Here is a 15302-nt window from a genome sequence, read left to right on the forward strand (position 1 = left end):
TGGGATTCACTTCTCCTACAGCATCTTTTTATGCATATTGCTCTAAACTGTTAAGAATCAGTTTCTACCATGTCCTTGAGTAAAGCATGTCTTGGAGTAAAGAGTAAATTATCTTAAAAGCTAACCTTGAAACCAGTATATCAAGGAAATACTTAGTGTATTAAACATTCGTAAATAGCATGTAATTTTTTGGCTTCATAAATTATGCTTATATATCCAATCAGGATCTTTCTTTTCAATGTAAGGCACATAATACCAAAAAAAGTAAACAAACCAGAATGCTTGCTTCTTCTAATAAGCATCATTTTAAATTTGTAAGTGCTGGGTAATTCTTTTATCCTTACAAGAAAAATCCCATTTTTTATTTGCAGAAAATATGAATTAGGAAAGTCTTCTTAAAAAGTGTTTTGCGAAGACTATCTGAAAACCATGCTGTTTTTCTCCTTCACCAATTCAGCTGGATGTGTGCTGGGCGTGAGAGGAGACGGACAGGACTTATCAGGGTGGAGTCACATCCTTGAGTTTCTACAGCTCAGCCTGCGACACAATCAAATAACCAAACAGGAACTTGCTGAGGGCTTTCCTAAAATCAGCTTTTAATCTCTGTTTGTATTTGGTGGGCAAATACATGGCCACAAATATATGGACACAATAATGTACTACCCTGAATTAATTCAAAACTATAAACAATCACCAATAAATAATCTTGAATTCTTTAGAAATGAAAATAACCTATTGTTACTAATTTATATGCAGAGGGTTGGGTTTTTTTAGCAATGAGAGTTATTTATTTATCAAATGTATACATGCCTGCCCAACTCACGAAAAGTGACTCTGGGGATGCAAAAAACAATTAAAGGTATTCTTCAACTTACAATTATTAGTTTAATGACCATTAAAAGTTACAATGCGGTTAAACAAAGTGATTCATGTTCAGTCCTTACACTTAACCACTGTCGCAACATCCCTGCTAGTCACATGATCAAAATTTGGGTGCTTGGCAACAACATACATTTACGATGACTGTAGAATCCTCGGCAGGGGTGGGATCCTACCGGTTTAACAAGTGGTTTGCTGAGCGGCCCCTTCACGTGCACTCGCTTCTGTGAGTAAAGCGGAAGGTGAGTTTTCTGGGAGTTTTCAGAAAACTCACCTTCCGCGTTATTGCTGGCGAGGAAAACAGCTGAGGTGCAGCAATCCACTGTTCCGCGCTGATCAGGTGGGCTTCGGAAAAGGAAATATAGGTGAATGTTGTGCAGGGGCGGGCGGGTGACCCCACTTCAAATTTGGAGCGAACTGGTTCACCCAAACTGGTAGAATCCCACCCCGATCCTGGGGCTGCATGATTGCCATTGGTGACCTTCCAGGGGGCTTCAGAGAAGCAAAGCTAAAAGGAAAGCCAGATTTGCTTAATGGCCATAGTGATTCTCTCAATGAATGCAACAAAAATGTCATAAAATTGGCATGACTCACTTAGTGTCTACATCACTTAGATACTGAAGTCCCAGTCCCAATCAAAGTCATAAGCCGGGGACTACCTCTATAGAATTATAGAGGAACATACAATCCAGATAGTGAATTAAGAAATACTCACAGATTAAAGTTTGACATTTTATCCGTGTGACTCCGCTCTTCAGTGGAAAGTCATTTACATACATCTGACCATTCACATAAGTAATATTAAGGACAACCTAAAAAAAAATCCACAGAATAATATATATTGAATGTACAGTTTCATAAAAAGGGAATTTTATACTTTTCAAGATACAGGGTTGACCAGGTTTTGTTTAATTTACACTATCATGAGAGCAATGATCAAAATAAGTCATAAATATAAGAGATTCAAAATTAGTTACCATCCAAATAGGTTGATAAATTTGCCATCATTGTGCTTTCATGCTTTAAAAAAATGAAAGGCCATCCTATACTGAACCCTCAATGGTTTGGTTTCTGTGACAACAGACCTAGCTGTTTTTCTGTGGCTGCTCCGACCCTCTGGAACGAACTCCCCGTGGAGATTCGAACCCTCACCACCCTCCAGGCCTTCCGCAAAGCCCTTAAAACCTGGCTGTTCTGACAGGCCTGGGGCTAAAGAACTGTTGCCCCCGTCTCGAATTGGTATGACTGTTGTGTTTTTATTATGCATTGTTTTTTATGTCGTTTTAAATTCTTGTTTGTATCCCCCTTCCCTGGTTGAGTTGTGAGCCGCCCTGAGTCCCCTTCGGGGGGAAAGGGCAGCATATAAATAAAATCAACATTCAACATTTTTGGTTCCTTTGAGTCAATGTGGATTCCTGGTGACTGCCTAGGCCAGTGGTAGTCAACCTGGTCCCTACCGCCCACTAGTGGGCATTCCAGCTTTCATGGTGGGCGGTAGGGGTTTGCTGTAACTCTGCTTTATAAATTTTATGAAGTAAAGTTACTTCCCTACTTTATAAATCACCATTACTGTGGAACCGGTGGGCGGTTAGAAAATTTTACTACTAACAGAGATACAAAAGTGGGCGGTAGGTATAAAAAGGTTGACTACCCCTGGCCTAAGCAAATCCCTGCACAGTTGTAACGGTGAGAACAATCAATCAGTAGAATGGCTTGCCTTCAGAAGTTGTGGGTCCTCCATCGCTGGAGCCGTTTAAGAAGAGACTGGCCAGTCATTTGTCTGAAATCGCCCTCCTGTTTGAGCAGAAAGTTGAACTAGACGACCTCCAAGGTCCCTTCCAACTCTAATATCCTATTGTGTTTTTCTTGGTAAGATTTCAGATGCAGCTTGTCATTATCTTCTTCTTAAGGCTAAGATAGATCCAGCTGGCTTTGTGTCTAAGGTAAGGCTAAACGTCCTTATCTCCTGGTTTCTAGTCTGGGGCCTTAATCACTCCACCAAACTGGCTTGATCTCTTACTCTACTATTACTCTTACTATTGCCACTGATTTTAGTGATTTTGGATTAAAAATATAACCTGTGAAGTATCTGTGTGTGGAAAAACTGAGCTTTTGCAAGAGGAGTAAAAAGCAGAATGTAACACTGTTTGACAGGAAGTCATTGAAACCTTTAAAAAATCTATTTTCTGGCTGTAACTTAGATACTCATGCCACTCATTCTCGGTTTTGCTTACCACCATTAACAGAACAGTTATCTAGTTTGGGTATGAAACATCTGCAAGAAGTTAAACCAGTCCTTTAACTCAGACTGGTATCTTGGACTTGTAACCAGCAGTGGAAAATCAGGTCTTCAATTTCCCATAGACTCTGTAAAGTAAGTGTTGGGAACTATGAACAGTATAGCTTAGGGACAGCCAGTGAAAAACAGCTAGGTCTGTTGTCACCATCAACTGAAACAAGCTGAACAAGGGTCCACATATTATCTACAGGACTTCATCATCTGTCAGTTCATAGTATAAAACTATGTACTACTGACAACTATTATGACTGAAAGCAGCACACTTACAAAATGCATATATTCAGGCACATTGCTATGTATATAGCATAATGCCAATTAAGCACCAAATTTGGAACCCCAAAAATAATCTTCTAACTTTTACAAACTCATAGAAGGTAGTATAAACATAACAAACTATTTATTGGAAGGAATTATTGAGTATCCCAAAAATCTTAATCAACAACTCGGTATATTTATTGTACTACCATGTTTCCCCGAAAATAAGGCCGGGTCTTATATTAATTTTTTCCCCAAAAGAAGCATTTTCCGGTTAGGTCTTATTTTGGGGGAAATAGGGTACTAAATGACATGATCTTAATTGAGGTTTATTTGGGGGATAAGGCTTATATTACGAGCATTAAGAGTCGTGGTGGTGCAGGGGTTAGAGTGCAGTACTGCAGACTATTTTGCTGACACTCGGCTGTCTGCAATTTGGCACAGCAAATCTCCCTGGCTCAAGGTTGACTCAGCCTTCTTTCCTTCCGAGGTGGGTAAAATGAGGACCCAAAATTGTTGGGGACAATATACTGACTCTGTAAACCATTTAGAGGGGGCTGTAAAAGCACGGTGAAGTTGTATATAAGTCTGAGTGCTATTGCTATCCTGAAAAAATCATGCTAGGAGTTATTTTCCAGTTGGGTCTTATTTTCAGGGAAACATGGTATTATAGTAACTAGAAAGACCCTTAAGCTGATGAATCACAATAGAGAAAAGACTTTGCTAAAAAAAAGTACAGGAAGTGAAACATACAATACCTGTCTTTCCTGGATATCCCCAGTGGTTTCCAGTATATTTACTTTAATCTTGATATTTTCCTGAAATAACAAAATGACAAAAAAAAGAAGAGAAAAAGAAAGAAATACTCAATACAGTTTATAAACTAAGAAAGGTGTTTAATTCAATTTTTAGTTTGTGAGACAAATTTATGCTTCCATCCACAATGTGGTTTGTCAGGATCTAGCATGTCTAAAGTCTGTGTCTAAGTAACCAGAGTCAAAAAACTGAAAGAGGAACAAAATGCCATAAATAGGTTCAGAGACCAGAGAATAATAGAGGCCAGTGTAGTATATATAACTATCAAGATTCCAAAGTGCCTTTTATACCTAATAGTGCATACTATGCTGCATAAATACGAATTGTATAATCCAATGATTTTCTGTAATGAAATGTCTAACAGACCCTGAGAAAGTGCAGGACAGAGATAATATTTATAGAAGGAAATCTAAGTTCAGAGGAAGGGGAAAACGTGAGAAATAGTTTCAGAATAACTTTGCTTTAATTACCTTAGCTGAAGAATTGTTTTCATATGCTTTGTATTATAATACTTTGCTAGCTATAAAGAATATTCCAAAACCAATGTATTTTTTTATTTATTTTATTTGCCTACCACTAAAGGCTTGACATTTTGCAGTCATATCAATTAAAAGCTAAATAATGAGAAGCTATGTTCAGGTAAATTTTATATGATCCAACATACAACTCACCCTAATTGATGGCATAATCCTCACAATAGTTGCAATATGTACAACCAAACATTTTACTATGTATATTTGAGCCACCTTCCTGCCTAAAAGAGACCTACTGAAATCAACAGGATTGAAATTCGATAGGTTATTAATGCGTTTCTCTGAAGTCTTGCTGTGTTGCTTTATTAAGGAAGGAGGAGGCATGTTCCTGTAAGAGATGAGCAAAGATACCCAGGAGAGAAGGCCAAAGCACATAATCTCTCAAGGCTTTAGCATCATTCCAGCTGCCCAGCTAACACACGTAGGCGCCTATATTGGACAGCAGCAATATTGGAAGATACTAAAGGCAGATAATTGCTTTAGTGACAGTGTCAAAGTCATTGTTTCATATTGTGCTGGAAGACACAATGGAAAAGAATTCCTGTATTATCAAGAGAGCCATATAGATATATAATAAAAATGGAGTTACACTATAATGCCAGATGAAAAGCCCTTTAGGTCTTGACTGTGTTTTCTAGTATGGTAAGAGATGGTACTATAGGAGGATTTCTCCTAAAATCTACCATCATTTTTACAGTTTTGAATGAGTTTAGTTCAAGATTGTTCCAGTTGCACCACAAAGCTAGTTGATCAAACCTCCCGTCTGTATGCAGATTCGTCATTGTCTCGAATGAGACCAATCATTGTTGTATCATCTGCAAACTTCAATACTTTAATAGAGGGATCTTTTGAGATGCAGTCATTGGTGTATATAGAGAAGTGGAGAGAGCAGACAGCCTTGGGGGGGCTCTTGTGCTAATTGTACAGGTATCTGTTGTGATTTTTGTCTAACTTCACCTGCTACCTCCTATTTGTTAGGAAGCTTATGATCCATTTACAAGTGTGGTCAGGTAAAGCTAGCTGATTTAGTTTACTTAGAATAATATCTGGAATGATGGTATTGAGTGCTGAGCTGAAGTCTACAAAGAGGACCCTTGCATAAGTCTTTGGAGATTCAAGATGTAGTAGGATGTAGTGCAGAGACATATCAACAAAATCATCTGTCGATCTATTTGCTCAGCAGACAAATTGCAAGGGGTCTAACAGCAGATCCGTGATGGTTTTTAGGTGGGCCAGCACTAGCTTTTCAAAGGTTTTTATAACTACAGATGTTAGAGCAACCAGTCTGAAGTCATTCAGTTCCTTGATGGAGGGTTTCTTCAGCACTGGGATGATAGTAGAGTGTTAGAAGCAAGAAGGAACATTTGACATCTCTAATGATTTATTAAAGATGCGGGTGAAGATGGGAGCCAGTTGGTCAGCACAAACTTTTAAGCAAGGGGTTATCTTGTCTGGGCCTGGTACTTTTCCTAGCTTTTGTCTGTGAAATGGATCTTGCACCTCATTTTCTGTAATCGCAAGAGGTGGTGGGCCTAATAGGAGACTTGGCTGTTGTTGGTGTGTCTGACATGGGGATTGTGGAGATGGGTGGCAGTAGTTTTCTCTCAAACCTACAGTAAAACACATTCAGGTCATCTGCCAGTTGTTGATTTCCTTCGGCATGGGAAGCAGATTTGCTGTAACCGGTGACATTTAACAACCATGTTACTTAAGTTAACAACATTTCTGACCTGATTGAACAGCATTCTATCAGCTTTTCTGTAGGCTTCCTCTTTGGTACAACATAGCTGTTAAGTTTAGCTGTGAACCAAGGTTTATTGTTTATTGTATATTCGTAGGTAACTGACATATGATGTTATGTATCTCTAAGTTCATCCAAGTCTGCAGAGGTATCTTTGAAAACATTCCAAACAGTGCAGTCAAGGCAAGCCTGTAGTTTTAGCTTTGCCTTCTCAGTCCAAGTCCTCATTGATTTAATTGTTGGTTTCATGGTTTTAAGTCTTTGTTTGTAAGCAGGTACAAGGTGAATCATGCAATGATCAGAATGCCCCAATGCTGCTCATGGTAAAGACCGATAAGCATCTATTATCTGATAAGATAGTCCATGGCTTACAACAGTTCACTTAGTGACTGTTCAAAGTTATAATGGCACTGAAAAAAGTGACTTATCACTATTTTTCACACTTACCACTATTGCGGCATCCCCATGGATGTGATCAAAATTCAGATGCTTGATAACTGATTTGTATTTATAATGGTTGCAGTGTCCCGGGATCATGTAATCACTATTTGTGACCTTCTGACCAGCAAAGTCAATGGAGAATCCAGATTCACTTAACAACCATGTTACTTAAGTTAACAATTGCAGTGATTCACTTAATAACTGAGACAAGAAAGGTCGTAAAATGGGGAAAATTTAAAATTGAACAACTTGTCTCAATTAGCAACACAAATTTTGGGGACAATTGTGGTTGTAAGTCAAGGGCTACCTGTACTAAGTCAGAAAGCAAGAGATATTGATGGAATGTCTACAGAAATATAGCAAGCAAGAGAGGAAGAGTTAATAAAAACTGTAACCAATTATGCCAATAAATCATAATGGCCAAAAGATTGGAAGAAGTCAGTCTATATACCAACAACAACAACAACAACAAAGAAATTTAACAGAGTGTGCAAACTATTATAATATATTTAATTTGCATGTTAGAAAAATAATACTTAGCATCATCCAACAGAGGTTAGAACCTTACATGGAAAGGGAGATACAAAATGTTCCACCTCACTTCAGATAGGCCAAGGAACAAGAAAAATTATTGCTGATGCATTATTGGATAATAAAAAAAACCTCAGAATCATGCAGTCAATAGTTTTCCCTATAATATTCCATGAAACTTCGACTGTGAGGAAGCAGGCTAGCAAGAATACTGGCACTTGAATATTGATGCATAGAGGCTCCCAAAAATACCATGGATAACCAAGAGATAACCAAATGTACAGATTTATATGTTGGGGGCGGGGCTGCCATAGTATGACTGACTGTACTTTTATAGTTTTATGATTTTGTGTGTGCCTTATTAAGTAGAACAGCTGCTCCCCAAAGACCAAGTCCAGATTTTTTTGTATTTTTTTAACTCTATGCAAATATATTTACAGGAATTGTGGAAAAAACAGAACTATTTATAGCACTGTTTCCAAGTTTGCCCATTTCTTCCTCTCTCCTGTTTCTCGCAAATCTTAAATTTTCTTTCTGCTTTCCACAAGTATTTGCCAGCAAACATTCACTTCACTGATTAACTGCCAACTCTCTTCTTTTTCCTTCTCCCTCTCCCACAGCTTTTCAAGGAGAGTGAGAGAGAAAGAGAGAGAAGTAGCTGATTACTTTGCGGTGCACTTAAAGTGTTTCTTTCAGCTTTTTCAGACCTTGACAGTCATCAACCTGCATTAATGTTGCATGATGCATCTCCCATTGGGCCTTCTGCCCAACCTATCCTGCTCTGAGGCTTCCTCCAGGTGTCCTTTTGCCATCCATCTTCCTCTGCCTCCATCTACTTTAGGTTTGGGATAAAGCACATTCCTCACTCTGGTTTTACATTTCTTCTCCCTGTCGCCTGTAACCAACATCTTCATCCTTCTGGGGCCAGAAAATGGAAACTGCCCATTTCCAATCTTCCAGCACACACATCTCTCTCCAGTTATCAACTCACACAGTAACTCCAAAGACACTTATCTCAATGCTCAGCATGGGCACAGACTATATTAACTCACCATCTTTCTTCATTCTGTCTCTCCGCCTTTTATGGCCCAAATTGACAATATCTCCCCCAACAATTGAACACTGAGACTCTTGCAGCAGCAATCTTAAGAAAAAGGGTTGCTTCATCTTTTCAATATAACCATTTCTGCAAACAAAAATCTCTAGATTCCTTTTCCACCATAAAGGGGGCGGGGAGAGAAACAATAGGCAGAAGACGGAAAGTAGGGAGATGATTTTGAGCACAGAGTAATTCTATAAAAAAAGGTAAAGCAGGATTTTCTCCTCCGCTTTCACTACGATGATTCAGACCATCCCCAACCAACCTGCTACATTTTACATACATGACTTTTGATCATCACCTTTTAAAGAGAAATACTTGAGCCCACTAGTATGTGTGTGTGTGTGTGTGTGCTGAGTCATGGGACCATCTGAATTGTCATTCCAAGGAAAATAAAGTAGTATTTTGAAGATAAAGCTATGAAAGAAGATAGTAGAAGTTGGGAAGAGAAAGGGCAACCAGCCATAGTACAAGCTCTAACCCTAACACTAACCAAGGGTAATATCCGGAGCAGAGCTCCAGTCAGGCTATGCTTTTACTAGTGGGACCAAACCATAAAAGAAGACATTCTTTTTTCCCCTTTTTTCTTTTTCCATTCAGTTGTGTTTTATTCTTGGAGACTGCCTGAACAAATCCCTGCAGTTCTCTTGACATGGTTTTTCAAAACTGGTTTGGCATTGCCTCTTAGGACTGAGAGAAAGTAACTGGCTCAAGATCACCCAGCTGGCTTTGTGCCTAGAGACAGACTAGAACCCCATGTCACCTGGTTTCTAGTGTGATACCTTAACCACTAGACCAAACTCTTCCTCACATCAATGTATCTATTTTTAAGAAGGGTTGTGCATATTGCTTCATAATTCACACTGATACATTTAGTTTTTCATTCTTAAAAATCAAATTTAAAGGAGCAATTTAATCTACATTTTCTAGCTTATACATATATATTTTTCTACTCAGCTTTATTTGGTAGGAAAATAAACATTATAAGTAATTTCTAACATGAAGAATACTTGTAAAACGGCTGCATGTATTATGGCAACATAATCTTGCTTGTTAAATAGGTAGTTACAATATTAAAATTTCAGTTTGCAATCTTATTAATTTAAACACATTTCTCTCAGAGAATTTTAAAAAGCCTACAGTATACACGAGACAAAACATAAGCATCAAAGAAATTAATTTGGATCTGAAAGTTTCTTGCCTTAATCAGTAAATACCACATTATCTTCTTTTTTACACATTATAGTTATGGAACAAGGACTAATTAACCTCTTCTCCCTTGTGGCTTCCCCACATCCCTTGTGTTGCCAAATATACTATATATATTGTATGACTCAGTGGAAGTATTTCCTTAGTGCATTTAATCATCTTTTATTTCAAAACTCTCTGGGATTTTCTGATTATTATTTGATTACACTGTGATTTCTCTGACTCAAAGGAAAAAAATTACCAACTCATTTCAACAGAACAAAGAAGATGTGGCAGCTGTGAAGCACATTTCATCTTAGAAAAATCAGAGAGGGGAGAAAGTTGATATTGCGTAAATATTTGGAAAGACACAGAAATTGTGCAACAGTGGACTTGCATGAAAATTGCATGAACCAATTTACGGCACAGATTTTTTTTATCTTTTCATATTTTAACTTGTCCTATTAACAACTGGTTGAAGTTCTGTTCTAAAAATAATTGCCTTCTGAAAAGAAATTATACCAGGAGGTTTTGTGAGCAAACTAATCAATCAGATATTTGGAGCCTTCCCATTTGGGAAAGGCAAATTAGCAGAAGCATCCTCCTCTGACTGAAACAAGACATCTAATTCTCATTTGCTACAAAATGAATAACTCAGGTATGAAATGAATACAATGCCAAGAAGGTATGATACGGTAGATGTGGAGAGAGAATTTGCTGTCAGTCTTTTAAGGGAGACTATTTTTCCACCACTTCTCAAATCTTTGGATATACTACCTGCTTAGAAGAATAAACTTGAGTAAAACAATAAGGAAAAGAACCAAATACATTGGAAGAAATGGAAGTATGGAAATCCTTCAGCAAGAGCTTGTCTCTTGATGCCTTCAGAACATATCCATGTCATTTTCTTGGCAACAATCTGAAAGAGGTTTTCATTGTCTTCCTTTAGCATATTTTTTGATTGTCCCAATCTATTCTAAAATTCTGGTATTTCCTGGACATTTCCCATCCAAGTACTAACCAGGACCAAGCCTGCCAACAGATGCTGCCACCTTTGAAGACTGAGATAAAGTTGCTATCTCTTTATTTACACCAATGAATAGTATATTTTAAAGACTAGTGTATTTACATATTTTGTTTACAACGAAGGTTTTTTGTTTGTTGGCTGAGTGAAGGAGTGAAGGAAAACCCTTCAGCATTGACCTTGACTCCTGATGCCTTCAAAACACATCCATGTAGTTTTCATGGCAACAGTCTGGAATCAGTTTTTCATTTGTCTTCCTTCAGCATACTCTATTTCTACGTTGAGTGCTTTCTACATCTTCATTCTCTGGGGTTGAAAGGGAGGGGAGGGAGGGAGGCAGAAGAATCCCAACATGGACTATTTCATTTCTTGCATATAATCATCTTTTTTGCATGTAATTATCATCTTTCTCATCTTCTCTGTAGTGAAGAGAATCACCCCGGGCAAAGAACTGGGTCAGGACTAAGGATGTAGGGAGGTTCTCTGCTTTTCAAGAATGATCCTCAAATTCATATTTCTCCCCCTGCTGTAAAATACAGAGGACCTCCCATATGGCTTGGATTTGAAAAACAACCTACAGATATGAAAGTAGGGCTAATGAGCAAGGTCCAGCTCAGCTAAGTAAATATAGACCTGCAATCTTTGTTCTGACAGCTCTCCATAAAATCAATTCTTTCTTATTTAAGTACTCCATGGTAAACCAGAAGTAAAATTAAACAAATTTAATTGTTTTATGTGTGCAATAAGAGTTTGTGGGCTCTTTAATCAATTAACATTATCATGGCAGTTAACCACATCCAATATTTGGAAATGTCTCAAATCACTACTGTGATGTTTAAACCTCAAACTAAGACAAATATAGCAGATGACTGCTTTAGCCATGGTAATAGAGTAACAAATGCATCATGATGCCTGAAATATTTAATTCATGTTTGACAAGGACATAAATACAGAAACAGGCTTCCTTAGAACATACTGTTCTTTCTATAAAAAGCAGGCTTATTACGGGAAGTACAAATTGCATTACTACAAAGATTAAAATCTAATATGGTAGCAAGTTATCTATCTAAAAGGACAAGATGCTGGGTATTGTATTCAAGACACACACAGAGAGATACACAAGGCCTGGATCACACCTTTTTGTAAAACTATTAACTCACAAATCGTTCCTTCCAAACAGTCGGGAAAAGAAGAATTTCCACATGCAAACTGCCCAAAACTTAGCCTGTTATCCCGATACATACAACAGAACTCAGTTTTGCAAATAGACTTGGCAGACAAGCCACCAGCATGGCAACGTCGCGTGTCCCTACTTTAGTAGATCTTTCTTCTAAACCACCATGACCGATACTCATACAAAGCCGGGTGCCGAATCACATCTTCACGTTCCCCACTTAGGGCTTTGAAGGGAGACCCGATCTTTTCTCTTCTCCCCTTGCCCTACAACAAACAAACAAACAAACACACACACACACACACACACACACACGTGTTTTCGGGGCCAGAAGCCGAAGCTTCCCAGGAAACTTTTCCTTGCCTACCTGGCTTACCATCCGGGAGAAGGCGGCTGTCGGATTCAGGGCGAAAAGGCTTGGAGGCAGCAGCAGGAGCCCTGCCACCAGCCCGAGCAACTCGCGCGGCCCCAGCGCTGCCTCCATCTTGGGAACTGCGCATTAAAATTAAGTGAAACATCAACAAAGCAAGAGGCGGCGACGCGCCGAGCAGAAGTTGGGAGGAGTCCGGCGGGCCCAGGAGGAGGAAATAGCCGGGAAGGATGCAATACAAGCCGAGATGTCGAGCGCAGACGAGGCGCTTCCAGGGTCGGGGCACGGAAAAGGCGGCATAGCAGTGATTTCCCTTCGGTGAACGCCTCTGAAGAGTTGAAGACAAGGAAATTAAGGCGGGAGGGAGAGCGTCCCCCGCATTCCAGCCCCGCTCCGACCAAATGCAAAAGCTTTCGGAACTTACAACAGGGATTGGCAGAGCGCGTCACAATAAGACCCCTTTCATTTAGTTGGAGGCGATGAACCAGTGACAGTTCCCGGGCAGCTCCTGAAGCTGCTCTTCAGTGCTTTGTAAGAGGGACTAAACTAAAACTTGGTGGTAATTAAAAAAAATAAAAATAAAATTCGTATTAAGGCCAATCCATGATTGACAAAATAGTACTATACTTTTACAGCTTCCTATGGAGATTTTCAGTCATCCAGGTCATGGTTATCCCAAAGGTTTTACAACTTTCCCAAGAATTCAGCACTGTTTGGTCCCCAACTGCAATTGAGCCTCACCAGATTCCCCCACACACACACACACTTTTTAAAAATCCTTTTTCTTTAATCCTGATAAAAAATTCTTGAAACTCAAGATCTTGTTTAGCATAAAGTAATTATTAGCATGCTCCCTCCTGTTTCCATTCAGTTGCAGTTTTGTTTTATATGTTTCGTTCAAAATATTGTATAGGGGCTCATAAAAACCTTAACCTACCCATTTTGTGTAGTGACGCCAACCTCATATTATATACAGTACACATGTGGTTTTGTTTAGGTTTTTTGGCCATTGCAAGATGGCTGGGACACTAACAAGGGAGGACTGTAGACAGCAGCAATTTGCAAATAAACTGGCAGAGCATCATGTATATTTCTCTCCCTCAGAGGTAATTAAATCTCATGAGGGACAGAGGTAAGCCAAGCCCTCTGTTTATCTGGCAGCTCAAGAGGAAACATGAGATAGGAGGAAGAGCTGAATTGCATCCTCTTGAGAGATGAATTGCCTTTCACATCTACTGCTAACCTTTAATTCAGTAATCGGGAGAAGATTTCCTAGGGTTGATGTTGAGAGTCTCATGTTCATTTCCAAGCATCTGAAATGATTTGTGGGCTATTAAAAAAAATCTCAATCCTTGAAGTCACTGAGTCATTACTGAATAAATGGGAGATTGGTCCGACACAATATATGGAAGCTTCTAGACTCTCCAAGAGAGGAATGTACTTTAATTAATTACTTTAATGTATGATACATATAAGAGGACACTGGTTTAATCATGGCTTATTCAATAAACCATAAATGGTTGGCTTTGCATAACATACTAAGCCTTTCTTCTTGCTGGTGGGAATTGTGCTACTGCTACTCAAACTCTGGATTTTTGTTTGTTGGTTTTATAAAGAGATAATACTATGACATACCAAATGAATATTGGTAAATGAATATTTAAACCATATTTTTTAAACATCTCTAGAATTATGAAAATTAATGAACTTTTAGAGACCTCCCAATTTAAGGGAATTAAAGGGAGTTAATAAAAAGAATAACCAAAAGACTATAAAGAATGAAATTGATCCAGAGGAAGAAAATAATGTATAAAAAAGATCAACATTCTACTACTAGGATTTGAAAGGCAGCATAATGCCTTTTATTTGTTTATCCTTAGTAACTCAAAGTTAGGCTATTTTCTTAAATATGGATCTAAGTATCTTGAGTAAAACATTAATTCTGAACCAGTTTTCATAATCACTAAATCAAGAGGTTAATCAAGGCTCTCAAGGCATACCTAATTTCAACCTATTTTGTTTGCTTGTTTGCTTGTTTGAGAACTTTGTACATGAAAGAAAACTATGTTCTCAGTAAAGAATATTATAGTACAACTTCAACATATTCTTTCTAAGCAGTTTCTTAGGTTTATCTATGCAAAAAGTCAACCTCTACAGCCTTTAAAAAGCCCACAAAAAATTCTGTATTAATTGACACAGAAAGCCAATTGTTTGGAAGAAAAGAGGATTTCTGAAGTCAGCTGTCTTCGGAATTGCAAAACAAGCTGATCCTCAGAAATTCCAGACAGAGGAAGTTTACCGGCCTTCCTGGTAAAAGTACAACTGACAATCAAGGTAGCATCCAAGCAAGCAAGTAAATCTTGAGATGTTTGTTTGGTCAAACTGCCAAATAGCCTAGTTAGTAGAGTATTTAAGGCACAAGGCTAGAAACTAGGAGACTGTTGAGTTCTAGTCCCATCTTCTTAGACACGAAAGCTAGCTGGGTGATTCTTTTCTCTCTTCCTCTTTCCCTCTCTCTTTGTCTCTCAGCCCAACTCACCGCACAGGGTAACTGTGGTGTCAAAAATAGGAGGAGGAAGGTGTATTAGGTATATTTGCAACCTTGAATTATTTATAAAAATAATAAAGGCAAGATAAAAGAAACTTTTAAAATATGGGTATCTTGTACCTATAGCAATTACAGTACCTAGGCATGCAAATTAGAAAGTGGACTCGTCTGGAAACCAGCTGGCTCGAAGCCAGCTGCCTTCCCACAGCCGGACCTGGGGTAGCGCTGTCGCTGCCAAAGTTCATCAGTTAAAAAAAAAAAAAATCCTGTCTTCTCCGAATCACGCTCACTTCCGGCCTCCGAGGTGCCCAACTCACTTATTTTTGAAGGGCGACTCTAAATATCGTAAGTCTACGGTCACCGAGCCTTGGAAAAGACCGCCGTTTGCTTTACCGCTGTCAAAG

The 15302-nt window shown here is 38.6% G+C and overlaps 1 protein-coding gene across 2 annotated transcripts in view; it reads right to left on the reverse strand.

Annotated features, from left to right (window-relative positions):
• Positions 1-12695, reverse strand: part of GINM1 (glycosylated integral membrane protein 1) — a 29521-nt gene extending 16826 nt beyond the window's left edge. The window contains exons 1-3 of one of the 2 annotated variants that reach the window (XM_087718304.1): positions 12357-12695; positions 4192-4251; positions 1595-1691 (exon numbers count right to left, since the gene is read on the reverse strand). In XM_087718304.1, coding sequence (XP_087574430.1) covers positions 1595-1691; positions 4192-4251; positions 12357-12464 — 265 coding nt within the window. In that variant the 5' untranslated portion in view covers positions 12465-12695. Of the gene's footprint in view, positions 1-1594; positions 1692-4191; positions 4252-12347 lie in introns of both variants that reach the window. The other variant, XM_087718303.1, reaches the window with a different exon arrangement.
• Between the last annotated feature and the right edge of the window lie 2607 nt (positions 12696-15302).

The sequence above is a fragment of the Thamnophis sirtalis genome, unplaced genomic scaffold (genome assembly GCF_051295495.1).
Source record: "Thamnophis sirtalis isolate CommonGarterSnake01/CBP01778 unplaced genomic scaffold, rThaSir2_p1.2 scaffold_6, whole genome shotgun sequence".
In the NCBI taxonomy this organism is placed as follows: domain Eukaryota; kingdom Metazoa; phylum Chordata; class Lepidosauria; order Squamata; family Natricidae; genus Thamnophis; species Thamnophis sirtalis.